At 37.9% G+C, this 24,179-nt stretch overlaps 1 protein-coding gene across 1 annotated transcript; it reads left to right on the forward strand.

Annotated features, from left to right (window-relative positions):
• The first annotated feature begins 18 nt into the window (after positions 1–18).
• TMEM87A (transmembrane protein 87A) lies at positions 19–23,189 on the forward strand. The gene is made up of 20 exons (XM_062577420.1): positions 19–98; positions 785–845; positions 4,339–4,436; positions 5,298–5,414; positions 7,031–7,084; positions 7,178–7,234; positions 8,867–9,017; positions 9,765–9,826; positions 11,470–11,653; positions 12,412–12,511; positions 13,317–13,410; positions 14,586–14,654; positions 15,697–15,805; positions 16,928–16,986; positions 17,267–17,370; positions 17,758–17,831; positions 18,839–18,900; positions 20,074–20,129; positions 21,445–21,475; positions 22,858–23,189. The coding sequence occupies exons 1-20, from the start codon at positions 96–98 to the stop codon at positions 22,897–22,899; spliced, it is 1,587 nt and encodes a 528-aa protein (XP_062433404.1). The 5' UTR covers positions 19–95; the 3' UTR covers positions 22,900–23,189.
• The last annotated feature ends 990 nt before the right edge of the window (positions 23,190–24,179 follow it).

The following is a 24,179-nucleotide window of genomic DNA, read 5'->3' on the forward strand; positions in this document are numbered from 1 at the left end:
GGCCCGGGTCCGCGCTGCTGCTGCCGCTGGCGCTGCTGCTGCTGGCGGGCGCGGCGGGCGCCGGGCAGCTCTCCAAATGGCGGCTGCCGGTGCCCATGGTGAGTGCGCGGAAGGCGGCGGAGGCTCCGCGGCCGGGCCCGCTGGCGCGGCGGCCGGCGCCCGAGGCTTCGCCCGGCGCCCGAGGCTTCGCCCGGCCCGCGGCGGGGGCAGCGCCGGCGCGGCCTGTGCCCGGGGCGGCGGCGGCCTCTGGCCGCCTCCAGCCGCCTTGGCGGGGCCGCGGGAGCCTGAGGCGGGGGGTTTTCCGCGCTCCGCTCCCCCCACGCCCGCTGGAAGTTGCGTGGTGAAAGGCCGGTTGTTTGGTTAAACTTGTGTTCGCTAAGCGGAGGGAGTCAGCACGCTTTTGGTGAGACTTCTGAGCTTCGCGAGCAGATTTAAAGAGGCTCTTTGATTAATGTTCCCGTTCCTGTTGATTCTAGGAGCAAAAGTTTTTGTTTTGTTTTGGTTTTTTTTTTGGTGGTGGCTAAAGTGTAAGTCTTCTTACAAGGAACAGAGATGAAATTGATTCAGTTTTGCAGAGCACTTACCCCTCCAAGCCTTTCATACTGTCTTTAAAAGTAGCTTGAAAGGGTGGTGAAGTGTGACTGGAAAATCCAGTAAGGCTGGCTCCTAATTTGGCATTCACCTTCATTACTGTATTGACTTAAAATCCTGAGTGGAAGAAGATAATACTCAAGCTGGGTGACATTAAACTCACTAATGTTTTTCTTTTCTTTTACATGTGTAGGGGAAGAAGTTTTTTAACTTTGGGAAGATTCTCTTCAGCAACACCACTATATTCTTAAGATGTAAGTGAACATGATGGATTAACCTGGCTGTTTGACCCAGCCCCTACTTCATATTTGGGACTGAGAACACTGAAAAGTTTTTAACTGTGGTGGCGGATAATCTCCTGGTACTAGATGTAGGCCATTGGTCTGATACGGTTGGGTGTGTTAGCAGTCTTGAAGCCTCTCAGTTTAGGCTGCAGCAAGACTGGATGGTTCTGCTCTGGCTGTTTATGGAAAGGGTGAGATGGACAGTTGGAGTCACACTTCATTTCAGATAGAATATACTTAGGTGTGGGATATGCTAAGACCCTACTGAGATATCCTTGTTGTATTTCAGATGTGTTAGATTGGTCTGACTGGGAGATCTGGTACTGAATGGGACAGGGCCTGTTGCACTGTAGGGTGGCTGATGCCAGTGTGCAGGAGGTAGTGCTTTTGAGACCCTGTTCCTTTGTGGCTGGATACCTCCAAAAGTGGTAAGGGAATGTCATTGAACACTATGATAGAGCCCTTCTGAGAGCTGAGTTATCTCTTCTTGATCACAGTATGTGAATGAGCTAAGGTTTTATTTATTTATTTATTTATGTTCTTTGTTGCTTTTCCCTGATCTGGCCAGGGCTATGGATTATCTGGGTTAGTGCAGTAAGCTGAGTTTCTGTAAGATAGCTTCTCATATGTAAATAGGCACACCTCATTGAGGTGGTAGTCTCATATGGATGTGGGTGACTTGTGGATGGAAACAGATGATTTAAAGGTTGAAATCTTTTGCATGTGCTCTGAGTGCTTTGAGGGACTAGTTGCACCAGAAAGACACTTGCCCTTCTTGTCAAAGGGAGCATGTTTAAGTGTTTCTGTTGATCTCATATTAATCTAAAATAGGAGGCTAATACTAAGGTAATTAGTAGTGAAGGCTTATCAGTTCCAGGTTAGGGTGTTCCCATTTGTCCAGGGTAGTGTTTCACAGCTTGCAGCTAGACAGTTGCAAGCGCTGCGGCAGATTCAAAATGCAGAAATCTAAAGCTTGGGTATGGGCGGGAAAGGAGCTTTGAAAAGGATACCTGGAGCTTTCATTAGATGCTTGCCTTTTGTGTGTGTGTGTGTGTGTGTGTGTGTGTGTCTGAAATTTAACAGACATAACGAGCTTATACTGCTTATACTAACATGCCATCTAAGCCTTGGAACCCCACGATAACCTCTCTGGTAAGTCTGACTGAGGTATACGGGTGAAATAACCAAGAGAAGGAAGGAGTCAAGGCATAGAGGAAATAGGATTTGTTTACTCTAAGACAGGTTTGAAGCGGCAGAACTGGCAGTAAGAATCAGGTCTCCTGGCACTACTTGTTGGCTTCATCAACTTCACTGTGCTGTCAGCCTTTATTCAGGGATTAAGCTGTAAAATTCTGTGGTGAAGATGACTATTTTATATTCCAGTGTGATTAAAAGACTTACATGAGTTTAAGTAATGAATCACTTGCTGGCTTGTGAGCAAAAACGAAGAATCTAATTTCAGTTTCTCAGCCTAGATGATGCTTAACCTGTATCAGATAATTGACTGCCTAAGAATTGGTGTGTAAAGTGAAGCTTCATCTTTACTGTCTTTCCTTCCTTTTTCGCTGTCCTCCATTTGGAAACTGGTCTCTCTTCTTCTATTTGCTGTCTGTTATTTCTTCCATCCGTTCTGTAGTGTTCATCCAAGCCAATCTTGCCAAGCAGTATTTATCATGTGTTGTTAGTGTTTTTGGTGAGGACCTGTGTTTTCTCCTGGTCTCTTCTTTCCCTTTCTTGATTTTTTATGGTGTATTCCCTGTACAGGCATCTATTGATTTCTTCTGCTTCTGGCTGGGAAGGACTACCACTGTTACTTATTATTGTCTGTAATGAATTTATTTTTGTCTACTACTTTTCTTAAGGGCTATTTTTGAAGGCATCTGGCTTCCTGTCTAGGTCCTGCTTTCATCTGTATGTTGGTACAAAGACTGCGTTTGAATTGAATGTTGCCAGTTCTGTTTGAAGGCTAATGAACTTTGATTTCCATGTTACTGAACTGAGTAAATGTCGTGAATGCCTTTCTTTTGTGATACTTCTTTAAGATTTCTGTCAGTAGTTAAGCTGTTTGCCTAGATCAATAGGTTATTTTAGTTGTGGTTTCTTTTGCCTTTTTATTGGTGTTATTGCTGAACATACAGTTTCAATAATGTCTGTTTTGATGTTTGTTTATTTTTGTCTGTACTGCTTTTCTCTGTAGCACTTTCTTGAGATGTTCCTCACTTGACCAATGTTATCAGAAAAGTTTTTGTCTTTTAGGAATTTGCCATCTACCCACATCACTGCATTGTTTGTGTTGCCTCTCCATTTCTTTGTTGTTCTATCTGTCACATTTATAGCTATGTAGAGAATGTGTGTCCTGTTTTCAGACTTATTAGAAGAAGTCATAGGAAAACTCTCATTTTTCAGTAGTCGCATTCCATTCTTTTTCAAATCTTTGATAGTAGGGGCCCAGCTGTTGAGTCCTTAGCTCTGTTCTAGTAGTCATGTGACTTAAAGCAGGGTTAGTCAGGGAAGACTCCCATCGCAGAATCTTTTAACTAGTTATATATTTCTCTGCTATGGTCAATGTGGAAATGTTCATTAGCAGGAATTCTGTACATGTAACAAATCTGTGGGCTTCTATTTTGATGTGAATGTACCTGTGAAGGTATGGGACTATATTCTGTCAATGCATTTCTCTGACTAAAACACAAATGTTTTCTGGCAAAACACAAACAATCATTTAAATTACTGTTCAGAAATTCTGAATAATGACTGCTCATTTTGTTTACATGTGAAGTTTATCTTCTTAATATAAAATTCTCTTCATCAGACTTTAGTTTCAGAATGATACTTGAAACAAAAATCACATGATAAATATCTTTACTGAGTAAATTCTTATATTTCATCTTCTGTGTCTATTCTTTAATAAATCAAAACTTACAATTGTGTCTTACTGCTGTGTTAGGTAGGATTGTAATTTTGACAGTGAGTTGATGTATGGATGGCTTGTTTGTGGATGCTGACTTGCAAACTTCCCATTTATTTTCTTGGTGATTATATTGGTATGGTTAAATATTTGGTATATTTGAATTATCAGTAAAAATTGCTGTTAGCATTAACCTGTTCTTTTTAAGCTTGCTGTATGCTAGATGTATCTTAGAAAGGCAAATCCTTTATTATAGTTGTAATCACTGGGAGTCACTACTGTTGTCTTCTTGTTTGGTATTTGCATTTACTGGAATATTCCTGGACGTTATAAGAACAAAAAGTTTCCAAACAGTCTTTGTTCTGTAGTAGAATTGTGTAATCTTATGATGGCATTCTCTTTTCCATATACTTCTTTTTACTTAACAGTAATAGATTATTTGAGGATAAAGGTTTTCTGTTGTTTTGCTTTCAGTTTTTTTTTTAATCTAAAATGATTCTCTGTAAAGAAAAGTGGGGTAGATAAAGGGATCTTACCTGTGTTCTTTCCTTCTAGTTGAAGGAGATGAGAAGACTTGTGATCACTCCCAAAGTTACAATGTTACTTGGTACTTGAGATATTCTGATTGCTACAATGAAGTCTTCAACTTTGGGGTAAGAATTTTGTTGAAAAACATAGCTTATGATTTTTATGGTTAAGCAGATCTGGGGGTCAGGAGGTTGGAGATTTTATTTACATCCCCGTTGCTCTGTGAGCCTGAAAGAGACACTCTTCCATTGTAAGATAAAAAGTTTCTGCATCGGTGGGATGTGAGGAATGGTGAGGAGCCTGTTGGAATTGCTGGCTTTTCTGGATTTTGTGTGAGGTAAAAATGTTTTTCAGAATTTTTCTAAACCCAGGGGTTTAAATAATAACTGCATCAACTCTAAACTGAAGTGTGTATCTTTTAGATGAAAATGTTGTTTGCAACAGACTACTTAGTCACACAAATAGAAAAATAAAATACTCATGTCCAATTTTGTTCTTTCTCCATATACATCCTGAGTACTAGTGATTTATACAGAATGTATAGTGTTTCTTTCAAATGTGATAGGACACACAGCTGACTTATAGTTAACTATTTCAAGTAAATATGGAAAACATGTTACAAATACTGTAACAACTGTAACTGCTAACCTAGCATAATGTTTAATCTTTCAGGTAACATAATAACGTAGAATTTGTTCATGTAGACTCAAGCTTATGCTGGCTTTGGCACCTCCACTGTAGGAGTATTGAGCTTTTGTTGGAGTTAAGCATTGTTAAAAGCCTACATGTAAATTACTTCCCCCCCCCCCCTTTTGAAGCAAGGAGGAATAGTCTTGTGGAAGCCTGATGGCCTTTATCATATTAAATTCTGTTCAAGGATGTATACAGAGAGAAATTACGCTCCTTTCTAGGACTTGCAGCTGCCTTTTGAGATAAACCGTGCTATACATTGTTTGACAATCTAAATTCTGTTCTGTGTCTGACAGGATGAACAGGCAGAGTATTATTTTGGGACTACATCTGAGGAACATCCGGGTTGGTCGGGATACTATGCCATGGCTTCTCTCTTCTTTCCCAACTGCTCTGAGCTCTTCAAGCCCCAGGTATGGGTAGAAACTTTACAATTTGCTCTGTTCTCTCATATGATGTACAAAGATGATGATAATTCTTTAACTTACAGTTGTGTTACCATCATATCTGAGGATCACCAACCTACCACTGTAGGTACTTTTTGGTTGTAGGTTGAGAGGTACTTTTTTGTTTTAAAACTGCAACAGTGATTTTTCAGTTTTAGTTTATTTCTGGCTCGCTACTCAAGATCTAGCCCACCTGAAAACTTAAAGTTCAGTGCTTTCTTTTGTTTGTTGTCTTGTGTTATGCATTGTTATTTCATTTAATCCTGTGATTTGGCATAGAGGCTACTGCTAGTTGAGTAGGAGTGTGCATCTCTGGGGCAGAGTAAAACTCCCATTAAATTTGATTTAATAAAGAGCTGAATCTGATAATGTTCATCTATGCTAATGGAAAAGAAAAAATAATGAGAAATGAGCTACTTTGCTGATAACAATGAAAAATGAAAAATACATAGTGCAAAAAAAGGTGTTTGAAACAAATCAGATGGGAGGGACAAAGAAGAAAGACAGAACAGCACAGGGAAGTGTGTGCAGACAAGCTGTACACCAGTTCTGTATCAGCAGAGGAGGAAACTACACAGTCATACTAATGACAAATACCAGTAAACTTGCTGTCTTTGTTTAATGGTGTGCCTGCTTAAGAATTCAAGGCAAATTTGGAATTATGGATAGTGTGTGCTTGGAATACTGGGAAATGTCTCATAATTATTGAATCTAGCACACTTATTAAGGAGAAGGTAATTCCTAAAAGTGACTTAGAGGCACACTAACAGATTTTTAATAAATCTTTAATTCCTTTGGTAGCTGAATGTGGCTTGAAAGGTCTAAAAATATGTATATGCTGCCTGATTTTTATGTTTAGTTTTATCCAAAATGTTAGGTCTGCTTTTTGTTGGTTTTATAGAAAAGATTTTGAGGTCTCAGCTGTGTAACACTAACTCAGGCATCTTAACTGAATGTAGAAGTTGGTAAAGCTAAGGTTTTTCAGGTATTTTAAGTGATTTTCTGAAGCTTCCTCTGAAAAGTCAACTGAAGTCTTAAAAAAGAAATACCCAAGAGCAGTTATCTTTTGTTAAATTTTAACAGAAACTTCTTTTTGATAGTTCAACTTTATTTCTTGTAGTACAGTAGTTTCACCAGTTCAAGACTTTGGGAGGCTTGGCAAAATCTGAATCTCTAATAGGTTCCCCTGTTCTAGGCACCTTTTTTGCACAGACTGATGCAGAAGTCTCCAAATCCTGTTTCTGTCCTTGTAGATTGCATCTAGTAATGGAAGCATCCAACAGATTTGATATTTGGAAAAAAAGTTAATTTCATTACTGTAATGCCTGTGAGTCCAGCTCTAAAAGTAGAGTTCTGTTGTCTGGAAGGAGGAGGGAGAACCAACTTCAAAATGACAAAATATTAATCTAAAGAAGTGTTCAAGACTCCTACATATGGGGAATTGTTTGATTCAGAGAAATGAAATTTCCAATACTGCTGTTCGGTGTATCCTTCCTTATAATTGAATGTACTGGAAGTTCTTCTGGTAATGTCAAGTTAATGTAAAGTGCCTATAAACACTTCTTAAAATTTTTATTTTACAGGTTTTCTATAAAGAATTTGTTCATCCAGAGCCTCTTTCACCTGAGAAACAAGAGGTGATAATTTTTTTTTCCATCTAATGAGTGAAACTAAGAGTGGGAGAGACATTTCTGGTGTATTGATTTATCTGTTTTCCCCTTTTCTTTAAGGGCTTAAAAGATAAGAAGGAGAGTGGAGCAAATCACACCACAGTGGCAGATAAAACAGTATGTATATTCAGTTTAAGAATGACTTGGAATCCAACAGTTTTTCTCTATTTATGTTTCTTACTAAAGCAAATTGCTTCTAATGTTGTCAGGGATTGTGCAGTTTTGCATGTAGTTTTTTGAGACCTATGGTGGTTTTAGTGTCAAACTAATTAGTTGTTACTGTTTTCTCCTTTTCCATACACAATATTTGTACACCTCCTTCATGTGAAATACAGATTTCATAGCATCCAAACTGACGTACAAACAAAAATTTAAAAATAATCTATTTAAAAATGTAATTTAGTTTAAACAAAATATATCTATTTTAAGATAAAACAGTCATTGATGATCATCCATTATCAGCTGCCATTCTTATTCAGAGATTACATTTGGTTTCATCTTTAACCAATCTTTTGAAACACTGCCTGTAACAAGTGGAATGATTATACTTAATTTTCAAATCTGTTAGTATTTTTTACTAGGTATTATGTTCAAGCCTTAATCAGAAGTAGTTGTCAAAGTAACTTCAACTTGAATGTCTTGGTAGCCCACAAAGCAAATGTATTTAACTCCCCGTGTACCAACAGGGCCAGTTACTTTAAAGTTGAAAGCGAATAGGTACCTGTGAAGTCGTGAAAGAAGGAGTTAATGCAGCAAACGATGGAGATATTTTAAAAGCATAGTATATAAAAATGTATCAATCTTCTTTTAATATATTTTTTAACTAAGCATTTTAACTTCAGCCAATTTGAACATAAGCTCATTTCTGATGCGTAAGATTCTATTGTCTTTAGATCAAAGTCAAGATAATTCTTAATGGAAATGTATGTTCTTGATAATTAAATTCTCTAGGAGAGGCAAGTATAAAAAATCTTATACTAATTCTACAGTGTACTAATTCTATGGTGGTCATGTGAGTGGTCTGTGTGTCGATAGTTCTATTTTAACCTTTAACTCTTTGTGAACTATTGTGATTTCTGAAATAGCTGGAACTTCTTAAGTTGTGTAATTAACAGCTTTGTTTACTGGTATTCAAATCTGATTTGTTTTAAGGTGCAAATACTTAATCTGGACAAGCTTGCTCTGCTGCTAATTACTAGCGGAGTTTGACTCTTGTAGATGTAAGAGATGTTGTAGAACCAGAAGTAGGTTCCCCCCAGGAAATGACTGATGTGGAAATTTTTACTTCTTTTCAGGCCTCTTCTGTCTTGCATTATAAAATTCGACATTCCCCAGGGAAGCTAAGGAGTTACGTGTGGTTGTACTGTAGACAACCATTTGCTGTCAAGAGTATCTTTGTAAACATCCTAATGTTCCTGGAGTGAGAACAAGGAGTAGGACACTGTTGAATTCTTTGTAGCTTTTGGAGTACCATATTTAATAACTCTTAATTATAACACAGTGTTAAATTTGTAAATAAACCCTGATCACCTCTCAACTTTTGAGGATTTTCTGGATTTAAATCTGAGACTACCTTTTTTAAGTATTGTGTCTAATAAGTGGATTTAAAATTTATAGATCAGATTTTTGTTAACAAATTTTAGAGATTGACTTTTCTATTAGACAGAAAGCATTGTCTATATTAGGAGAAGCTGCTTTTCCTTGTTTTTTGGACTATGTGCTGTCTACATAAAGGTGTTTTATTTCCAGGCAATGAATGCTGTTATTAAAACTTGGCGAGATGGACCATATATATTTATTGTGCAAATTGGAATTTCAGCTGTGAAAGACTCTACTAATAAAGTTAAAAGAATGGAGAAAACAACACCTTCCTCTAATCTCAAAGAGAAGCCCTTTACAAGTAAGATAGTTGTTTATACAGTAAGCTAAAAATAGATAATTGCACTTTTTGATGTAAAGCAGCCTGACTGACTGTTCAAAGATGCTTTTTAATATATACTGAGTGGTCTGTTTTCATAAGACACCATTTTTTATATCATATCGTTGTAAATATTCTCTACTACAACTCTTTTTACTGTACAAAAGTAAGTAATGAAGTGTCTTGAAGATTGTATGACTGTCAGTTTGTCAGTTTTATGATGAACATAGGGAAGAATCGAAGCAGTTCAGTTTGGAGGTTTAGTGCTGTACTTTAAGAATGTCCAAATCAATGTGGTGATTTATATTAATAAGCTCAAATCGTTGAGAACACTGAAAGATCAAGATTATCACCTTGAAATTATAATACAGTATACCTAACTGCATTAATAACCTATCCAAACTTTTGAGAAGTCTGAAAGTTCCCATTAAAAAAACCTTAAATTGTGATTTCCAATTTCCCTGTTATATATGTATCCACAGCACAAATTACTCTTGTTTTGAGTTCTACGTGAACTACTTCGTAATGGAGCATGTAATTAAAATTACATGCTTTTAGTTGAATGTGTTATGAGGCTTAACTTTCTCTTTGATTAAAATGCAGGTTAGACTTAAAGGCTGACTTTACCTGAACACTTGGAATTTTTTTACATTGAGTAGTAAAGTACTTCATCCTGACTTCCTGCTTTTGATTCTTGATCAAACTAGTTATTGGATTGTCTTTTGACAGTGACAGTAGAACTGAAGGGGCCGTATGAGTATCTCTCACTTGCAGACTATCCTCTGATGATTGTAAGTAAATCTGTTTTTCTTTGACCTGTAAAGTTGTGAGCTGATGTGAAACTCTGTTAAATATCCTCCTGAAATGCAGTAGGAAAAACAGAGCTGGTGGTTCAGAAGAAGAAATTTAATAGTTTCTTCATTTTAAATAGAAGATAAGGAGCATGAACATAAGCTTCAGGTGTTCGCATATGCCAGTAACACTCTCTTCCTCTTGATGGTGTAACTTAATGCCTGTCAACTTGTAATGCCAAAAGCTGTCAGCGTCCTTAGCTCTAAACTGAGCAGCTTTACTGACACATTGTTTTTCTCCTTAGCTTGTGTCTCAGGAAATTTGCTACTCTATGCTTTTGTTTACAATTACCCTTTCATTTGTCATTGCTTTCTTTGTCCTTTTATAGCCTCATGCTCTTCCCTGTACCAGCTGTCTTCTGCTCAGTGTGGTGGTCCTCGATATTGTCTGACACAGAAAGCATAATTGAACTACAAAGAGATAATCCCTTTTATTCAGAGAGACTGCTAACTCTCTTGTTAGCTCTCTGTATCTAGGAGGCTAAGAAAATAAATGAACTTAAACAGTAATACAGTATGGATGGACTCTAGCTGGAGGTCAATAAAAAGTAAGATCTCTAGCCTGAGTGCTTTGGCAAGAGTGGGCAAAGTTTTGGCAAGGTAGCATTTCTGAAATGTATGTTTTACTTCCTACAGAAGTAAAAAGTCTCCAGCAGCAGTACTGATACTCAGTTCTTTAAGTGAGAATGTTCCACCAAAAAAAGGTTTCTGTCTACATGCTTTTGTAATGGAACATCTCAGCAGAAACTGGCATGTTTTACCATTTAAAGTGCATGGATCACTCGGAGATGAAGATCTGTAAGGATCAGTATGCTGTCCTCATAAGGCATTTTAGTTTGTGAAAGTTTGAGGATTGTAGAGCAAAGTTGAGTAACTGGTTTAAAAAACCCCTATCCTCTGCAAGGGGAGACTGTGGCCAAGAACTTCTTGCTGTTCATTTGGTGTTTCCCTCTCTACTTTTAATTGTTCTTTCTCAGTCCCAATGCCTCTTTTTAAATTTGACCTGCTGAGATGTGCTGCTATGATTTAGAAACTTTAGCACTGTGTGTCAATCAAGCTTATTGTTCAGTATGGGAGATACATATATCTGAAAGTTCTTCTGAAGCAAGCCATCAGGACTGAGAAAAAAATCACAAAATATTAATGTTCAAATGAATTTCTAGGCTTCTTTTCAACGTGTGAAAAGTGGCAGGGTTTCTGGCTACTTGATGTGCCAATACTCTTATCTGAGCTTTTGGAAGCTAGTAGCACTTATTTTTTGCATTAGAAGAATCTACTTTGAACAAATTGACGGGCTACTCTTCAAAAGTGAAATTGCTTATAAATTCTTCCTCCCCCCATCCCCCCAATTCTCTCTGTTAATTTTTCTGTAATTTTTCTGCAGTGAAAAATTAGACAGTCACTGTAATGGAATCCAGAGAAGATAAATAAAGCAAAGTTTATTTCTAGTTATTTTTGTATGCGAAATTTCAAAAGCTGATATGCTTAAGAAGAAAATGTATCTGTCTTACATCCATGGAATGGAAACAAGGAAATGATTTTGGATTTAAGGGTCATATTTCTTGCTTTTCTTTGTGTAACAGTTCTTCATGGTGATGTGTATTGTGTACGTATTCTTCGGGGTTCTATGGCTTGCATGGTCAGCCTGCTACTGGCGGGATCTCCTGAGGATCCAGTTCTGGATTGGTGCTGTTATCTTTCTGGGGATGCTTGAGAAAGCGGTCTTCTATGCAGAGTTCCAGAATATCCGCTACACAGGGGAATCTGGTATGTAGCAAGTGCAGCTTGCAGTTTCATTGATGGGGAAAAGCAGTAATGGTTTATACTAACATATACTGAATTTGGGCCATAGATACATTTTAAGTTTGATTACTTGAGGATTGCTTCAGAACAAAAAGCAGGGAACAAACATTTATGCATTTTTTTCATGTTTCAAATGCTTTTCATGATCTCTTGACAGTCTACTTTTGCCTTGTTTCCTTTCCTTTACACAAAGATGCAGTCCCTAAAGCTAAAATGTAATGTTCTCTGACTCTAAAGGCAATGTCTTATGCATATGGATATAGATCCATATGGATATATTCTTGAATGTATTTGCTACAGTGCTGACTTAAGGTTTAAAATAGGATTTCCCAAGTATAGCTTATAATTCATTTGTGGTAATTGGTATTAGCCTTGGAAAGGGACTTTGAAATTCCTTGCTGAACACAACAGCATTGCAGATGATTTTTGGTATTCGTTCTCTAGCCTGATAAGCCATCTTAAGTGATTCTCTCCAAATAAAATCTTGAGACTCATTAATTTTGATTTTTTTAGGGTAGATGCGTAAAAATGAAACTCTACAAGTAAAACTTCGTTATGACTTTGTTAATTGGCCACAAACGCAGTACAGAAGTTGCAAACTTTTAACAGCATGCTTCCTGAAAATAATCATTTTTGCTCTCATATTGCTACTACCTGCAGCAGTTATTGGTGACATAATTTATGTTTTATTAACTTGGCTTCCTCTTCTTTCTTTTTGGTAGTCCAAGGAGCATTGATACTGGCAGAACTGCTTTCGGCTGTGAAACGTTCCTTGGCTCGAACTCTGGTCATCATAGTCAGCCTAGGATATGGGATAGTCAAGTGAGTAATTGCTTCCCTGATGATACAAATTTAGAATGCGGTTGTGTTATATTAAAAGGCTTTTCATTATTGGCTTTTAATAACTTACTAACTTCCCTATACTTTGCTAAGTGCTGTAAGGATCTGGACTTCTTCACTAGCTAATAGAGAGAAACGTATCCATATGGTGATTCGTCGTCTTTCCACCCCTTCCCTGTGCCACTGTGGGGAAGGTAGGGGTGGGTGTCTGAATCACTGTCGAGATAATTTTCTCCCCAGGGACTGGAGAGGGAACCTTATACACCTAACTTGCAGGCAAGGAAGAGCTTCTGGAAGTGGGAGAGTCATGAATCTCTGAAAGCAGACTTGCTGCTAGCAGCAAGTTTCTATTCTGTTGATAGGGGATGTACTTTTGAAGGCTTCTGCTGCAAAGATAGCTGTTCATCTGTCTGCCCCCAGCTGTGTTCAGTGATAAATTAAAAAACTGTGGGGGAGTGGAAGTTTCCAACAAGCGTGGGTGTGCTGGAGGAGGTGGGAAAGAAGAGGTGGACTGGGACTTTCCTAAAACAGTAATGAAAGACTGAACAGGTTAACTTGCTAATAGTCCTGTTTTCTAGCTCTTCCTTAGCAATATTGCACTATGAAACAAAACCAACAGTAAGATTAGGGTACTATAATAAAATGATTTCCTTGATTTAGACTGACTTGTCATGAGAACCTTTTACTTACATGCCTGTAGCCTTATCCTAGATTCAGCTGGATATGATTTTCCTTCCTCTCCCTACCCACCTACCTTTAATCTAAATTTCTCTTTGTTTTCTTACAGGCCTCGCCTTGGAGTTACTCTTCACAAAGTAGTTATGGCAGGAGCTCTTTATCTATTATTTTCTGGCATGGAAGGTGTTCTTAGAGTCACAGGGGTCAGTAATTGCATCTTGAATTTTCCTGTATACCACAGATACTACTGCCCTTATTTAATTATATATTCTCGTGAAGAATCTCAGGGCTGTGTGAAAAGGGGACTGAAACAATGAAATGTTTAAACTCTGAGACCACAGATGTAAATTGTGGATGAGTAATTTAAGTTTCATTTCTTCTCTATTTATGAGGATATAATTCTGTGTGTTCTGAAGTAATTTTCATAGTTTTGAGATTAGTCTGGTTTCAGACACCCTATATTCTGCCCAGATACTCATGTCTAATACTTCAGATTAATTTGGGGTGTCTGGGGTATAGGGTAAGTCGCAGGCACAAATGTACCATTTGGGTCACCTGGCTACAGGTTTAGAGTGCTTAAGCTGCTTTTTGAGTCAGTACCTGGGGAAGCGCATGTGAGTGGTGCTACTACTTGCTTCATTCCAGAAGAGGGACATCTTAGGGTGTAGATTTTGTTCTGTTTGATATCTTGTCACAAGATATTTAACATGTCGTATATTTGGTGCCTTTTCAGTTTTTCTATAACACTGTGGCTCTGATAGCAAACTTGGCCCTGTCCATGATTGATGCCTGTATTATTTTGTGGATATCCTTTCATAAGCTACAGAATCTGACAAGTTTATTTACATAACTGTTTCTGTCGAGTGCTTCAAGTCAGTAAGCAGATAATTTGCATGTCAGTTGGGACTTTGATAGGTTTTGATGGACCACAAGGGTGATTTTTGTCACTTTGAGTGGTAATTCTTCCTTGGAGTATTCATTTCTTCCATGCATAGTGTAAAAGCTTTAACTGCCACATCTCTAACAAGCTGATCACTTGTCTTCTGTAATGGAAGTGGTTAGAGCACATGATTGCAGCGATCACCTCAGTAGTGGCTCCTTTTGGCGGTACTGGATTTAACTTAGGAAAATTACTTCTTGCCTTGCTGGTGGAGAATTGGGAACTGACAGTGCAGTATTGCCTACTTCTGGCCTTTTTAAACCACTGTGTGCCTTGGGCTGAACACTTTGTTTAAACCCTCTGCTTCTGCAGTAAAAATGGGAAGCATTGTGGTCAAATACTTGTTTTCTCATAAAATAGCTTGACACTGCTCACTTGATTCTTCTGTACCTTGTTTCCATTTCAGCTTGTTCTCACTGGCTCTCTCTTTGTCTCCAGGCCCAGAATGATCTTGCCTCCTTGGCTTTTATTCCCCTGGCTTTCCTAGACACTGCCTTGTGCTGGTGGATATCCTTCATTATTTTACTTGGTGGGGTGTGTTTTCTCTCTCAAAAAAAAAAAATTTTTTTTGAAAGTCTTTTTGGCATTTTTTTTTAACCAGCTTCAAGGATGTGTTTTTTTTCTACTTCTGGAAAAGTTAGTCTAAACTATGAAATTGGGTGTTCAGGTAAGCTTTTGCTACAGCTACTGCAAGCAAAACTTGATTACTGGTAGATAATCTGTGTTCAACCAGCTCCTGAACATAAACTGCTTAGTCTGTTTGTCTCTGAAATGTGATGTCTGTTCTAACGTAGCACTGTAGCTACTGTACTGTAGTACAAGAGTGATCTTTGGAGAACACAGTTGGTTTACAATGTTGAGGAAAAGTTTCTTAACTAAAGCTAAATCTTCCTGTAAAACTTGAACACATCTTGAAATAGGCAACAAAATGGGGCAGAGCTAAGTTTTTGATGTCCTGACATATTGCATCCAGACAATCATAATCTACTGTGACTTTAAGAACTGCTGTCAAATGCTGAACTCAAAGCACTATATGGCAACATTCAATATCCTCAATACAGAAGTTTTAGCAGAAGTCAATCACAAAACACCACTTAAAAACAGAATAGCTTGCTGCCCAGTTATGACAGCCCTTCTCTCCTGCCTTGATGTCTCTCCTAAAAACTTGTTTAGCCATTATGGAAATAAAATTGTAGACAAAAGATGAGGACACGTGTATACACTGTCTAATTGGATTTTAACCTGTATTTGAAGTACACCTGACAGTCTTCTGTAGGGGTGGGCCCTAGTCCAAAATAGATACTTGGATAGTGTTGGGATGTGATGGTAGTTCTAGGTTTAGATGACTAAATGACCTGAGATGGATTCTACTGCTGCAAAGTACTGTTTAGCACCACTGCCACCAGATGACCTTTTATTCTACTGTGAGTCTGGCCTACCTTTTAGAGAGTTAACTGGGGGGAGGGAGAGCTAATTGCTCATGAGATCTATCTCCTCCTAAGTCTGTGACCAGTTTTTCCCTTCAGAAGCTTTCCTTGACTTCCCATACATATTCATCAGCCTGACTCAAACAATGAAACTGCTAAAACTACGGAGGAATGTTGTGAAACTCTCTTTGTATCGGCACTTCACCAACACACTCATCTTGGCAGTAGCAGGTAAGCAGAAAATTACTTTCATCAAATAAGAGTACTTCCCATTTCGATATATGGCTTGATTTGATTGCTAAAGCAGATCTTGAGTTTTGTGGCATTTGTGTAAATGCACTCAAAATACTTTGTATTTCTAACACTTGACTCCTTTCTAATAGTAGCTCTCTGACAAGTGTTATGTAGCTACTTCAGAGGCAGTGGATTATTAATCTTGATACTAGTAAGATCAGTTTATGCTATGGTGTTTTTTTTTTTTTTTTTTTTTAAAAAAAAACAAAACAGAATCACAGCCCTGAGTGCTTTGGGATTTTAGATGTCTTCTCACTCTGCATTATTGACATGATCATGTTTAGTATTTCTTCCTCCTCTGTTGAAGGCCAGAGCAACTCTTGGAAAACAATGTTTTTAATACTATAAAAGAATCCCTTTTCTAGAAGAATAGAGATTTGACCTTTCTGTCAGTTTGCAGTGGGAATAAACTAAACACAAAGGATAAATCTGTTTAAATACATTAGTGCTGTAAGGTGCTTAGCTTCTCTCCTTTATCTTGACATGCTATCTCTACAGTGAGTAGAAAACTTACAAAACAGCAGCAGCAGCATTCATTTAATGAACAATTCTGATTAAACTCCTTGCAGCATCTGATTCTTAACTGTAGAATTTATTAGTGGAGGGAAGTCTCATCTTTTAAAATCATGGTGAGAGCTTAGTTTGAGCAGTGGAACTCTTGCAGGTCAGGATTTGAATGGTTAGGCATTCAGGCAGATCGGGTGCTTCAGTTGCTTAAAGGTGTATATTTTATTTGTCAACTGGTAAAGAAAACATGGTTTGAAGAATTGATGAAGGCACGTGGAGTTGGGCTAACTGCTTTTTTACTTGATTTTATGCTTTGGGTCTCTGAAAAAGCAATAGCAAGATATACTGGTCTGTGACTCAGGCTTTGAGTGCATAAACTTCTGTAATATGGTCAGCACAATAAGAACGTTTAGTTTTCTAAAACTAATAAATCACATTCCAGTATTTTTTAAGTCTTCACCCTTTTTGGGAAAGCTTTACAAACAAAATCTGGTTAGTACTATACAAATACTAGCATGTTTAATAAGCAGTTTGTTTGTTCTAATCTTGCAGCATCCATTGTATTTATCATCTGGACCACCATGAAGTTCAGACTGGTGGATTGTCAGTCGGTGAGTTTATGTCTTGAATGCTTTCTTTGACTATTGCTTCCGAATAAGTTTACATTTGTCAGTGCAAGAGGTGCGATTGGGAATTCTGGAATTGATTTCCACACCCCCCCCCCCCCGCCCATGGATTGTCTAGAGTAGCATACCATACACGAAACTGTCTCACTGTGACAGGAAGATGGCCTTTTTGTTAGATGCCTGTATCTTACCCTGGAAAGAACTGAGGAGGTAGATGCTCTTTCTTCTCAACTTGTTCTACTTGTGGTGCTATCCTCCTTTACAGGACTGGCAGGAGCTGTGGGTGGATGATGCCATCTGGCGTTTGTTGTTTTCAATGATCCTTTTTGTCATCATGATTCTGTGGAGGCCATCTGCCAACAACCAAAGGTTCAGCTTTTCTTACTTATTTCTAAAAAAAATGCTTTTGGGGAAAGCTCATTTATCCAAAGAAGTTCTGGTAGGTATTTTTTAGTTGCTGTATGCTGATCCATAAGGATACTAAGCAATTTTATGTAGGGGCTTGAGGAAAAGTAAAATTAACTATCTATTTCTTTTCATTTCAAGAAGCCTAAGATGCCATGAAGGTACAATCTCTTCCTGGCTGTGAATTTATTAAAAAAGAAGAAATGGCTTGAATCCTTGATTATGTAGTTGAGCATAGATCTGGCTTAAAAACAACAAACTGCACAGAATAATACAAATGTCATGGTAATAAATTTCTTACATAGCAACAGATACTCTTACAAGGTAGTGCTTGTCCTTTCTCCCCTAAAGGTTTGCTTTCTCACCGCTGTCTGAAGAGGAGGAGGATGATGAACAGAAGGAGCCAATGTTAAAAGAAAGTTTTGGTAAGACCATAATTATTTCCATGCCTGCTCTCCTGATCTCAGTGTTGAAGGGACACCTTTGAAGAGAGTGGTCTTCTGTTTTCTGACAAAAAGTTCATTACTGATGTAAAAGCAGAGTAAATGCCTCCCTATTGCCATTGTTTTATGCAGCTGTAGAGGAACAGCACCGTGAAGTTCAGTGTTTACATCTGGGGTTTTCAGATGACACTGAACACACTGCTATTGTGGCTGCTTTACATGTTCACTGGACATTGTTTACATAAACAAAATCATAGGTTTAGTTCTGGTCATGATGATAAGGGGTTCTCAGACTTTATTGCCAGGCAGCAGATTAGTTTGCAATTCTTTTAAAATGTAGTTTAAAGGTTTTTGTGTTTTATCATTTCTCTGAACTCTGCAGTTTATTTTCTATATCTGAAGGGCCTAGTACAGGTATGTTCAATGTTAACATATGGATTGGTCATGATAGTCCAGGTTTATAACACCAGATTACACCTTTCTTGCCATTCCCTCCTTCCTACTGTAGTAATGATCCCTTTCCCCTGCCTCCCATCTCCCTACCACCTCTGTTGTTGTTGTAGCAATATTGTTTACAGTTGTATAAAGGGTAGAGTGACATTTCAGTTGCTGCTGGTGGCCCCCAAATCAATTCTATTGGGATATATCAGCACTTTGAGTTGTTTAAGAGCTGAAGACAAACATGTTATCTCCTACAAGCATTTGGCCAGTTGGCTCTGTCTGGCTATCTGCCAGGCTGGGGAAGACATGCTGCTTCTCAGCTTCAAAGCCAGTCAAATGACTGGTCAGCAATCAGTAGCTAAAATAAATTTTGGCAGTCGCTATGTCCGTGAGCTGTATGCTGTGTATGCTTGGCTTAGAGAAAAAGAATAGAAATTGATTTTCTGTCTTTTTAGATTTGATTAAATATTCTAAATAAACACACTTTCACTTACAGTCTGTGAACAATAATTCAGTTATCCCAATCTTATTTCCTCCTTTCTCTTTAGAGGGAATGAAAATGAGAAGTACAAAGCAAGAACCAAATGGGAATGTGAAAGCAAACAAAATTGTGAGTATGTCCTCCCTTTCTAGAGGGAGATAGATCCATCTCTTCTGGTTGTCAGCTTCCCAGGGTTGCAGACGTGCAGTGTTCAGCCTGTATATGCAAGTTTCCTGGGTTGCTTCAGAGTGGAAGGGAGTAGGTCAAACTGTTTTATGTGTACAGTACTTATGATAAAAGATAAATAGAGGTTTTGCATGCAACTTCCTGTAAATGCAATGAAGACTTTAGAATTCAGTCTGTTCTGTAGAAATGTTTGCGCAATCCAATACAGATAGAATTATTCTATATAATACTGTATTCTGAGAATGACTAATGTACTCTTTTTAACAAGTTTGTCAAGCTGAGAGGGAGGCTGAGCCATAATTTAAATAAATTAATTGCCTTCTAATTTTGAATGATTCATTATTCAAATGGGGTGATATGTATATTATTATATAACTACCTGAAGAGTTTGGGTGGTACATTTTTAATACATATGCATTTTTTGCATGTGGCTCATAAACAGAAGGCTTATGGATGAAATCATGTTCAGCTAGGAGCTGAACGTTGGTATTCTATCTCAGAATCTTTTCATGGATTTCAGGCATAAATTTAAGTGAAAAAAAAAAGGAATTCCTGATAATAGAAACTTCTGTCATTACCATTCCTTTTCTCAAATTTTGATTGCAATCATTCACATTTTCCTCAGATAATAAGTATAAATTTGTGTTTTCTATTGGAGAAGGTGCATAGAAAGAGGCAATTCTTCAACCTCAAACAAGCATATTTTATTATGAATTAGAATGTTTTCATCAGTGAGTAATCCTGACAATGCAATGAAACTTATCTCTGCAAAATCTAGCTTGCAGAGATTTAATAATTCAGTATTTAATAATTTTCCATCTATAAAATCTTCTAAAGATAATGCTTTTCTTTGGGAGACTAAGCCACATTCCATAAATAATTGGAATCCTGAAGGCCTTCTTTGCCTAGTAGCTGTTAGATTTTAGCTTATTCCAACTATGTAATAGCCTTTTCCTTGGAATGTGTTTTCTGTAATTCAGAAATCTCATTTGGAGGGTCTGTTTGAGCTGGCATTATAATTACAGTGTGTTTCTTCAGGAGGCTGAGAGGAAAAAAAGGCTTGTGTGTGACTGTTTTGGGAAAACTGACTTTTGTTCTCCATTTCTGTACTTGCAGCAGGAGGATGACCTGAAGTGGGTAGAAGAGAATGTTCCTTCTTCAGTAACTGATGTGTGAGTGTTTTTGTAGTTAAAATAAAAGCAGGTTCCTCAGATGCAAGAACGTAACTATGTTAGAATGCCCAATAATTTGCATGTTGCACCTACCTGAGCAGATAGCTAATTTACCTGAGAACTGGCCTTTGACTTCTTAGCAGGCTTCCATCTAGCTTTGAGTCTTGCAGTCCATGCCACTTGAAGGCATGCTGAATCAAGGAACAGCCTCTTGATTCTGAAGCCATAGGCTGATTTGTCTGCACTTCAGTGAAGTTAAACAAAGCAAGAACAAAAAACACAAAAAAGAAACCCCTCTTTCCCTCTGTTTAGTGTTGTGAAAGTTCCTTTGAGTGTCTTGCCAGATGTGAACTATTAAGTAATATCACTTAGTACAATACTTGATTTGGAATGTCTGTCTGAGTCATTTTTATGATCCTGGCAAGACAGTCAGCCACAGTCCATAATTATTTTGCTTTTAATGCTAATTTTTACATTTTAAAAAGTCAGTGGCTATGTCCGTAGATTTACTGTATTCATAAATCTGAACTGTGAATTTTAGCAGAGATGCTAGAATTAGATAAAAACAATGCCCCCTCCAGCCCCCACCCCGCTTATAGTCTGTTACAGACAAAGTAAGAAGTGAGGCTTTAAGAGGCTGCCTTGAGAGGAAAAAAAAAAGTGTATTTTCCCAATAATATCTGTTTTCCTAGGTCCAGCATTTATTTTTGAAGAATGTGGTAGGGTGCCTTAAGAACAAACAAAAACCTAGATGTTATAAGCTGGGAAAGGGCACTTTCAGGTAGTCTGCTGCAGAGCTTTCTGTACTTGTATGTATGTTGGTCAGGACTGTGAAGAGGTTAGGTTCTAATAGATAGACAGAAGGTCCATTGTAGCTGGAAAGGCTGTGCTACTGGTTTGTTTTGTTCATAGGGCACGTTTTTACAATACAGGCCCGTATCATAAATGTCAGCGTTCATATGTTGACAAGATGTTCCCTTTGTAATTGTAGCCAAACTAATAAGATGCTTGGAATGATGCAGGTTATTTCATGTCAACTTAAACGTTGTTTATTTGGCAATGAGGAGTTAAGAACTGAGAACAAAATAGTTTTAGAACTGTGAAGGTCATTGAGGATGCACCTTAGTCTCTTCTTCCTTTTGTGTGTTTTTCTCTAACTTCCATGTGTTTCATTGGAACATCTGCATGTCTTCATTACTTTTCTCTTTTGCCATAAAAAAAATAAAGACACAAAATAAGGTTGAAAACAGCTCTTGATATCTGCTCTCAGTAGGTGCTGTAGTTCACTTTTTTCCTTTTTTTTGTCCTCTTGCAGTGCTCTTCCAGCTCTTCTGGATTCAGATGAGGTCAGTAAACAATTCTTTAGTATAATCCATCTTCTGTCATGCTAAAGGAGTTACGAATCATCTGTTAAGGACTTGGCTTTGTAGAACTGGGTTCTGTGATCTTGCCAGTGCAGCAGGAAAACACTGCAAGGGGAGGGAGAGTGGCCGTAACTAATGATGCAACTTGTTAGAATACAAATGAGTCTTAAAAGTTTGATATTTGCATAGGTCATCCTATCAATGATGATTGTATGTATACTGAAGAATACAATTTACCACAAGACAACTAGTGTTCTTATATTGCTTTATAAGCCCTTTCTGCTGGAGGGAGTGTGTGTGTGTGTGTGTGTGTGTGTGCACACATATGCCCAGGTATGTCTTTTTGCATACTCAGTTGTGGTTTTCCCACTCGGTTTCTCCTCTTCCCTTTGTACATGAACTCCTGGCGGGGGGGATGTTATGTTGTGGAAAAACAACTGAATTATGTAGCTTGGAGAAGATAAGCTTTTGACTTACATTGTGAGTAACAGATACTGTTGGATCCTTTTATTGTAGGAGATACTCTTGGTATCATGATACTGTTAATTATTTTATCATTTGGAAAGCACTAATGCTTTTAGAGGAAATGATAATAGCAAAGTATTTTTGAGTCATGTAGCATAACTTTTTGTGCTAGTGTTAAAAAATGCATGTTGGAATTCAGAAGGCTTTTCTGTTAACTGCATTTTTAAATGCTACACAGCAATGAGTAGTAGTGTCGAGGACATTGTGATAGCACTGGCTAAACGATGGCTTTATCATGTTACTAGTATTATCATGCCCTCCACTATTGTTATCCACCACAGTTTCCTTTATGGCTACCTCCAAATAATGTCAGTCAACTTGCAAATAGATAATGAATTTATGCTGGAATTAAATTATCAGGAAGATTTAATGAGAAGGTGAATATTACAGTACTGAAATATCTATTTGGACTCTTTATGTAGGTACTCCTTCATATTTTTGTAACTCATAGTAGAATCCTGTGAGTAAGTGTTTGAAAGGGGAGTCCATGCTAAGCTGATACCTGGAGCAGGAGGAAACAGTGCAACCCATCAGCTAGTGGGGGAAGGGTTACTTTCACAACAGTGAAAATTATGAAGTATGCATGTGAATAATACATGTGTGAATGACATGACCTCTGCCCTGTTCTCCTGTGAATTAGTAACTTGTAAATGGAAGGCTATAACTTTCCATTCTAAAAGAAAAGGTATACCTGCTGTGTAAGTTGGACCCCTGGCAGATCAGTGTGCGTTTGTTTTAAATGTGTGAAGCATCCACCTTATTTCTGTATAATGTTAATATGTAGAGCCAAATGACAAAACTAGGTGGCTTTTTTTTTTTTTTTTTTTTTTGTCTTGCAGGAACGAATGATTACACACTTTGAAAGGTCCAAAATGGAATGAAGGAGCAGCAAATGGAGTTTTTGTTATTAGACTTGGGGACAACACTCCTAAAGTTGCTTGATGGATCAAGTGCAACCTGCTGATTTGTTTCTTCATCTCAGCCTTGGGAGTTTGATGCTTTATTGGCATGAGGGCATCTTGCTGTGGAAGAAGTTCACAAAGACATTGATACACCTTTTGGAAATTTTGAATTTTCAAAGTTGCTGCAAGTTTGGATTTTTAAGCAATTTAAATGTATACTATTCTGGCACCTTCTGTAACTTTTCAAATATTTAATCTGTGAAACTAAACTTCCTAATGTCTGCTTGAGGAGTTTCTATTTCAATGCTACAGTTCACTTATACAGGTCAACTGCCTGTATCATTTTGGGAGGAGGGTGGGAACAGATATAAATGAGCGCTGGAAAACAACATACCCATTTTCTGGCAGATACTGGCTTACTAGTGTGGTATGTCATGTGTCCAACACGAGTGAGAGGTTTTTTGAGAGCAGTTCTTAATACTGAAGGAAATTAGGATGTCAGAAAGGAAATATTTGGAAAAGTTATAGTGATTTGATGGGTTTTTAACAAAATCAAGTGCAATTTTATTCATAACACTGTGTAAGAAAGATTTTTCTATTTTAAATTTCATTGACCTTTAGGTAACAGTTGCATAAAGCTTTCATTTGTTGTTGTGGCACATCTCATTGCCGGCAATGTGGTGGACGCCTGGAAAAAAGATTTGCCCTTATCTTCCAAGAGTTGCATGAGGTATTTAAATTAAAAAAAATCACAGCCCTAAACTCACTCTGCAACGCTCCGCAAGTGTTTGACTATTCATGCTAAGCAGCTATTAACTAGATATTTTGGCATAACTCTCCTCTCTGCATATGTAACATTTCCTACCAAAAAATCAGTACTCTTGTCTGAGATGTTGCTTTCTAGAGGGTGCAAGCACTGCTTAGCTTACCTGACAGAAGCTTTGATGAGAATACATAGTGCCAAATATTTCTGTTCCCAGTGTCTCAGATGTCTGGCCTTCCCCTTAGGCCCCTTTAGTCTTGCCTCTAAAGCAAATGGTTTGGTTATGGACTTTCCTGTCCCTTATTAGTCCCTATGGCCAAGAGGTACTCTGTTGATTTGCTGATGCTTGTGTTTCAGTCAAAGTTGCTGATTTCTATTCTGAACTTTTTTTCACCCCCTTTTTATAAGGGGAAGAACTTTCAAGAGTCTTGGGTGGTTTTCTGGTTTTATGTTTGGCTGTGGAGATTTCAGTTGCAGTAACTTATACAGGGAAACC

This window comes from Rhea pennata, chromosome 5 (genome assembly GCF_028389875.1).
Source record: "Rhea pennata isolate bPtePen1 chromosome 5, bPtePen1.pri, whole genome shotgun sequence".
Classification (NCBI taxonomy): domain Eukaryota; kingdom Metazoa; phylum Chordata; class Aves; order Rheiformes; family Rheidae; genus Rhea; species Rhea pennata.

Excerpts from the sequence above, each read along its gene's own strand:
- TMEM87A (XM_062577420.1), top strand. Across the intron at positions 4,437-5,297 it reads ATGAAGTCTTCAACTTTGGG|GATGAACAGGCAGAGTATTA; the intron begins GTAAGAATTTTG and ends TGTGTCTGACAG. Across the intron at positions 9,018-9,764 it reads CAAAGAGAAGCCCTTTACAA|TGACAGTAGAACTGAAGGGG; the intron begins GTAAGATAGTTG and ends GTCTTTTGACAG.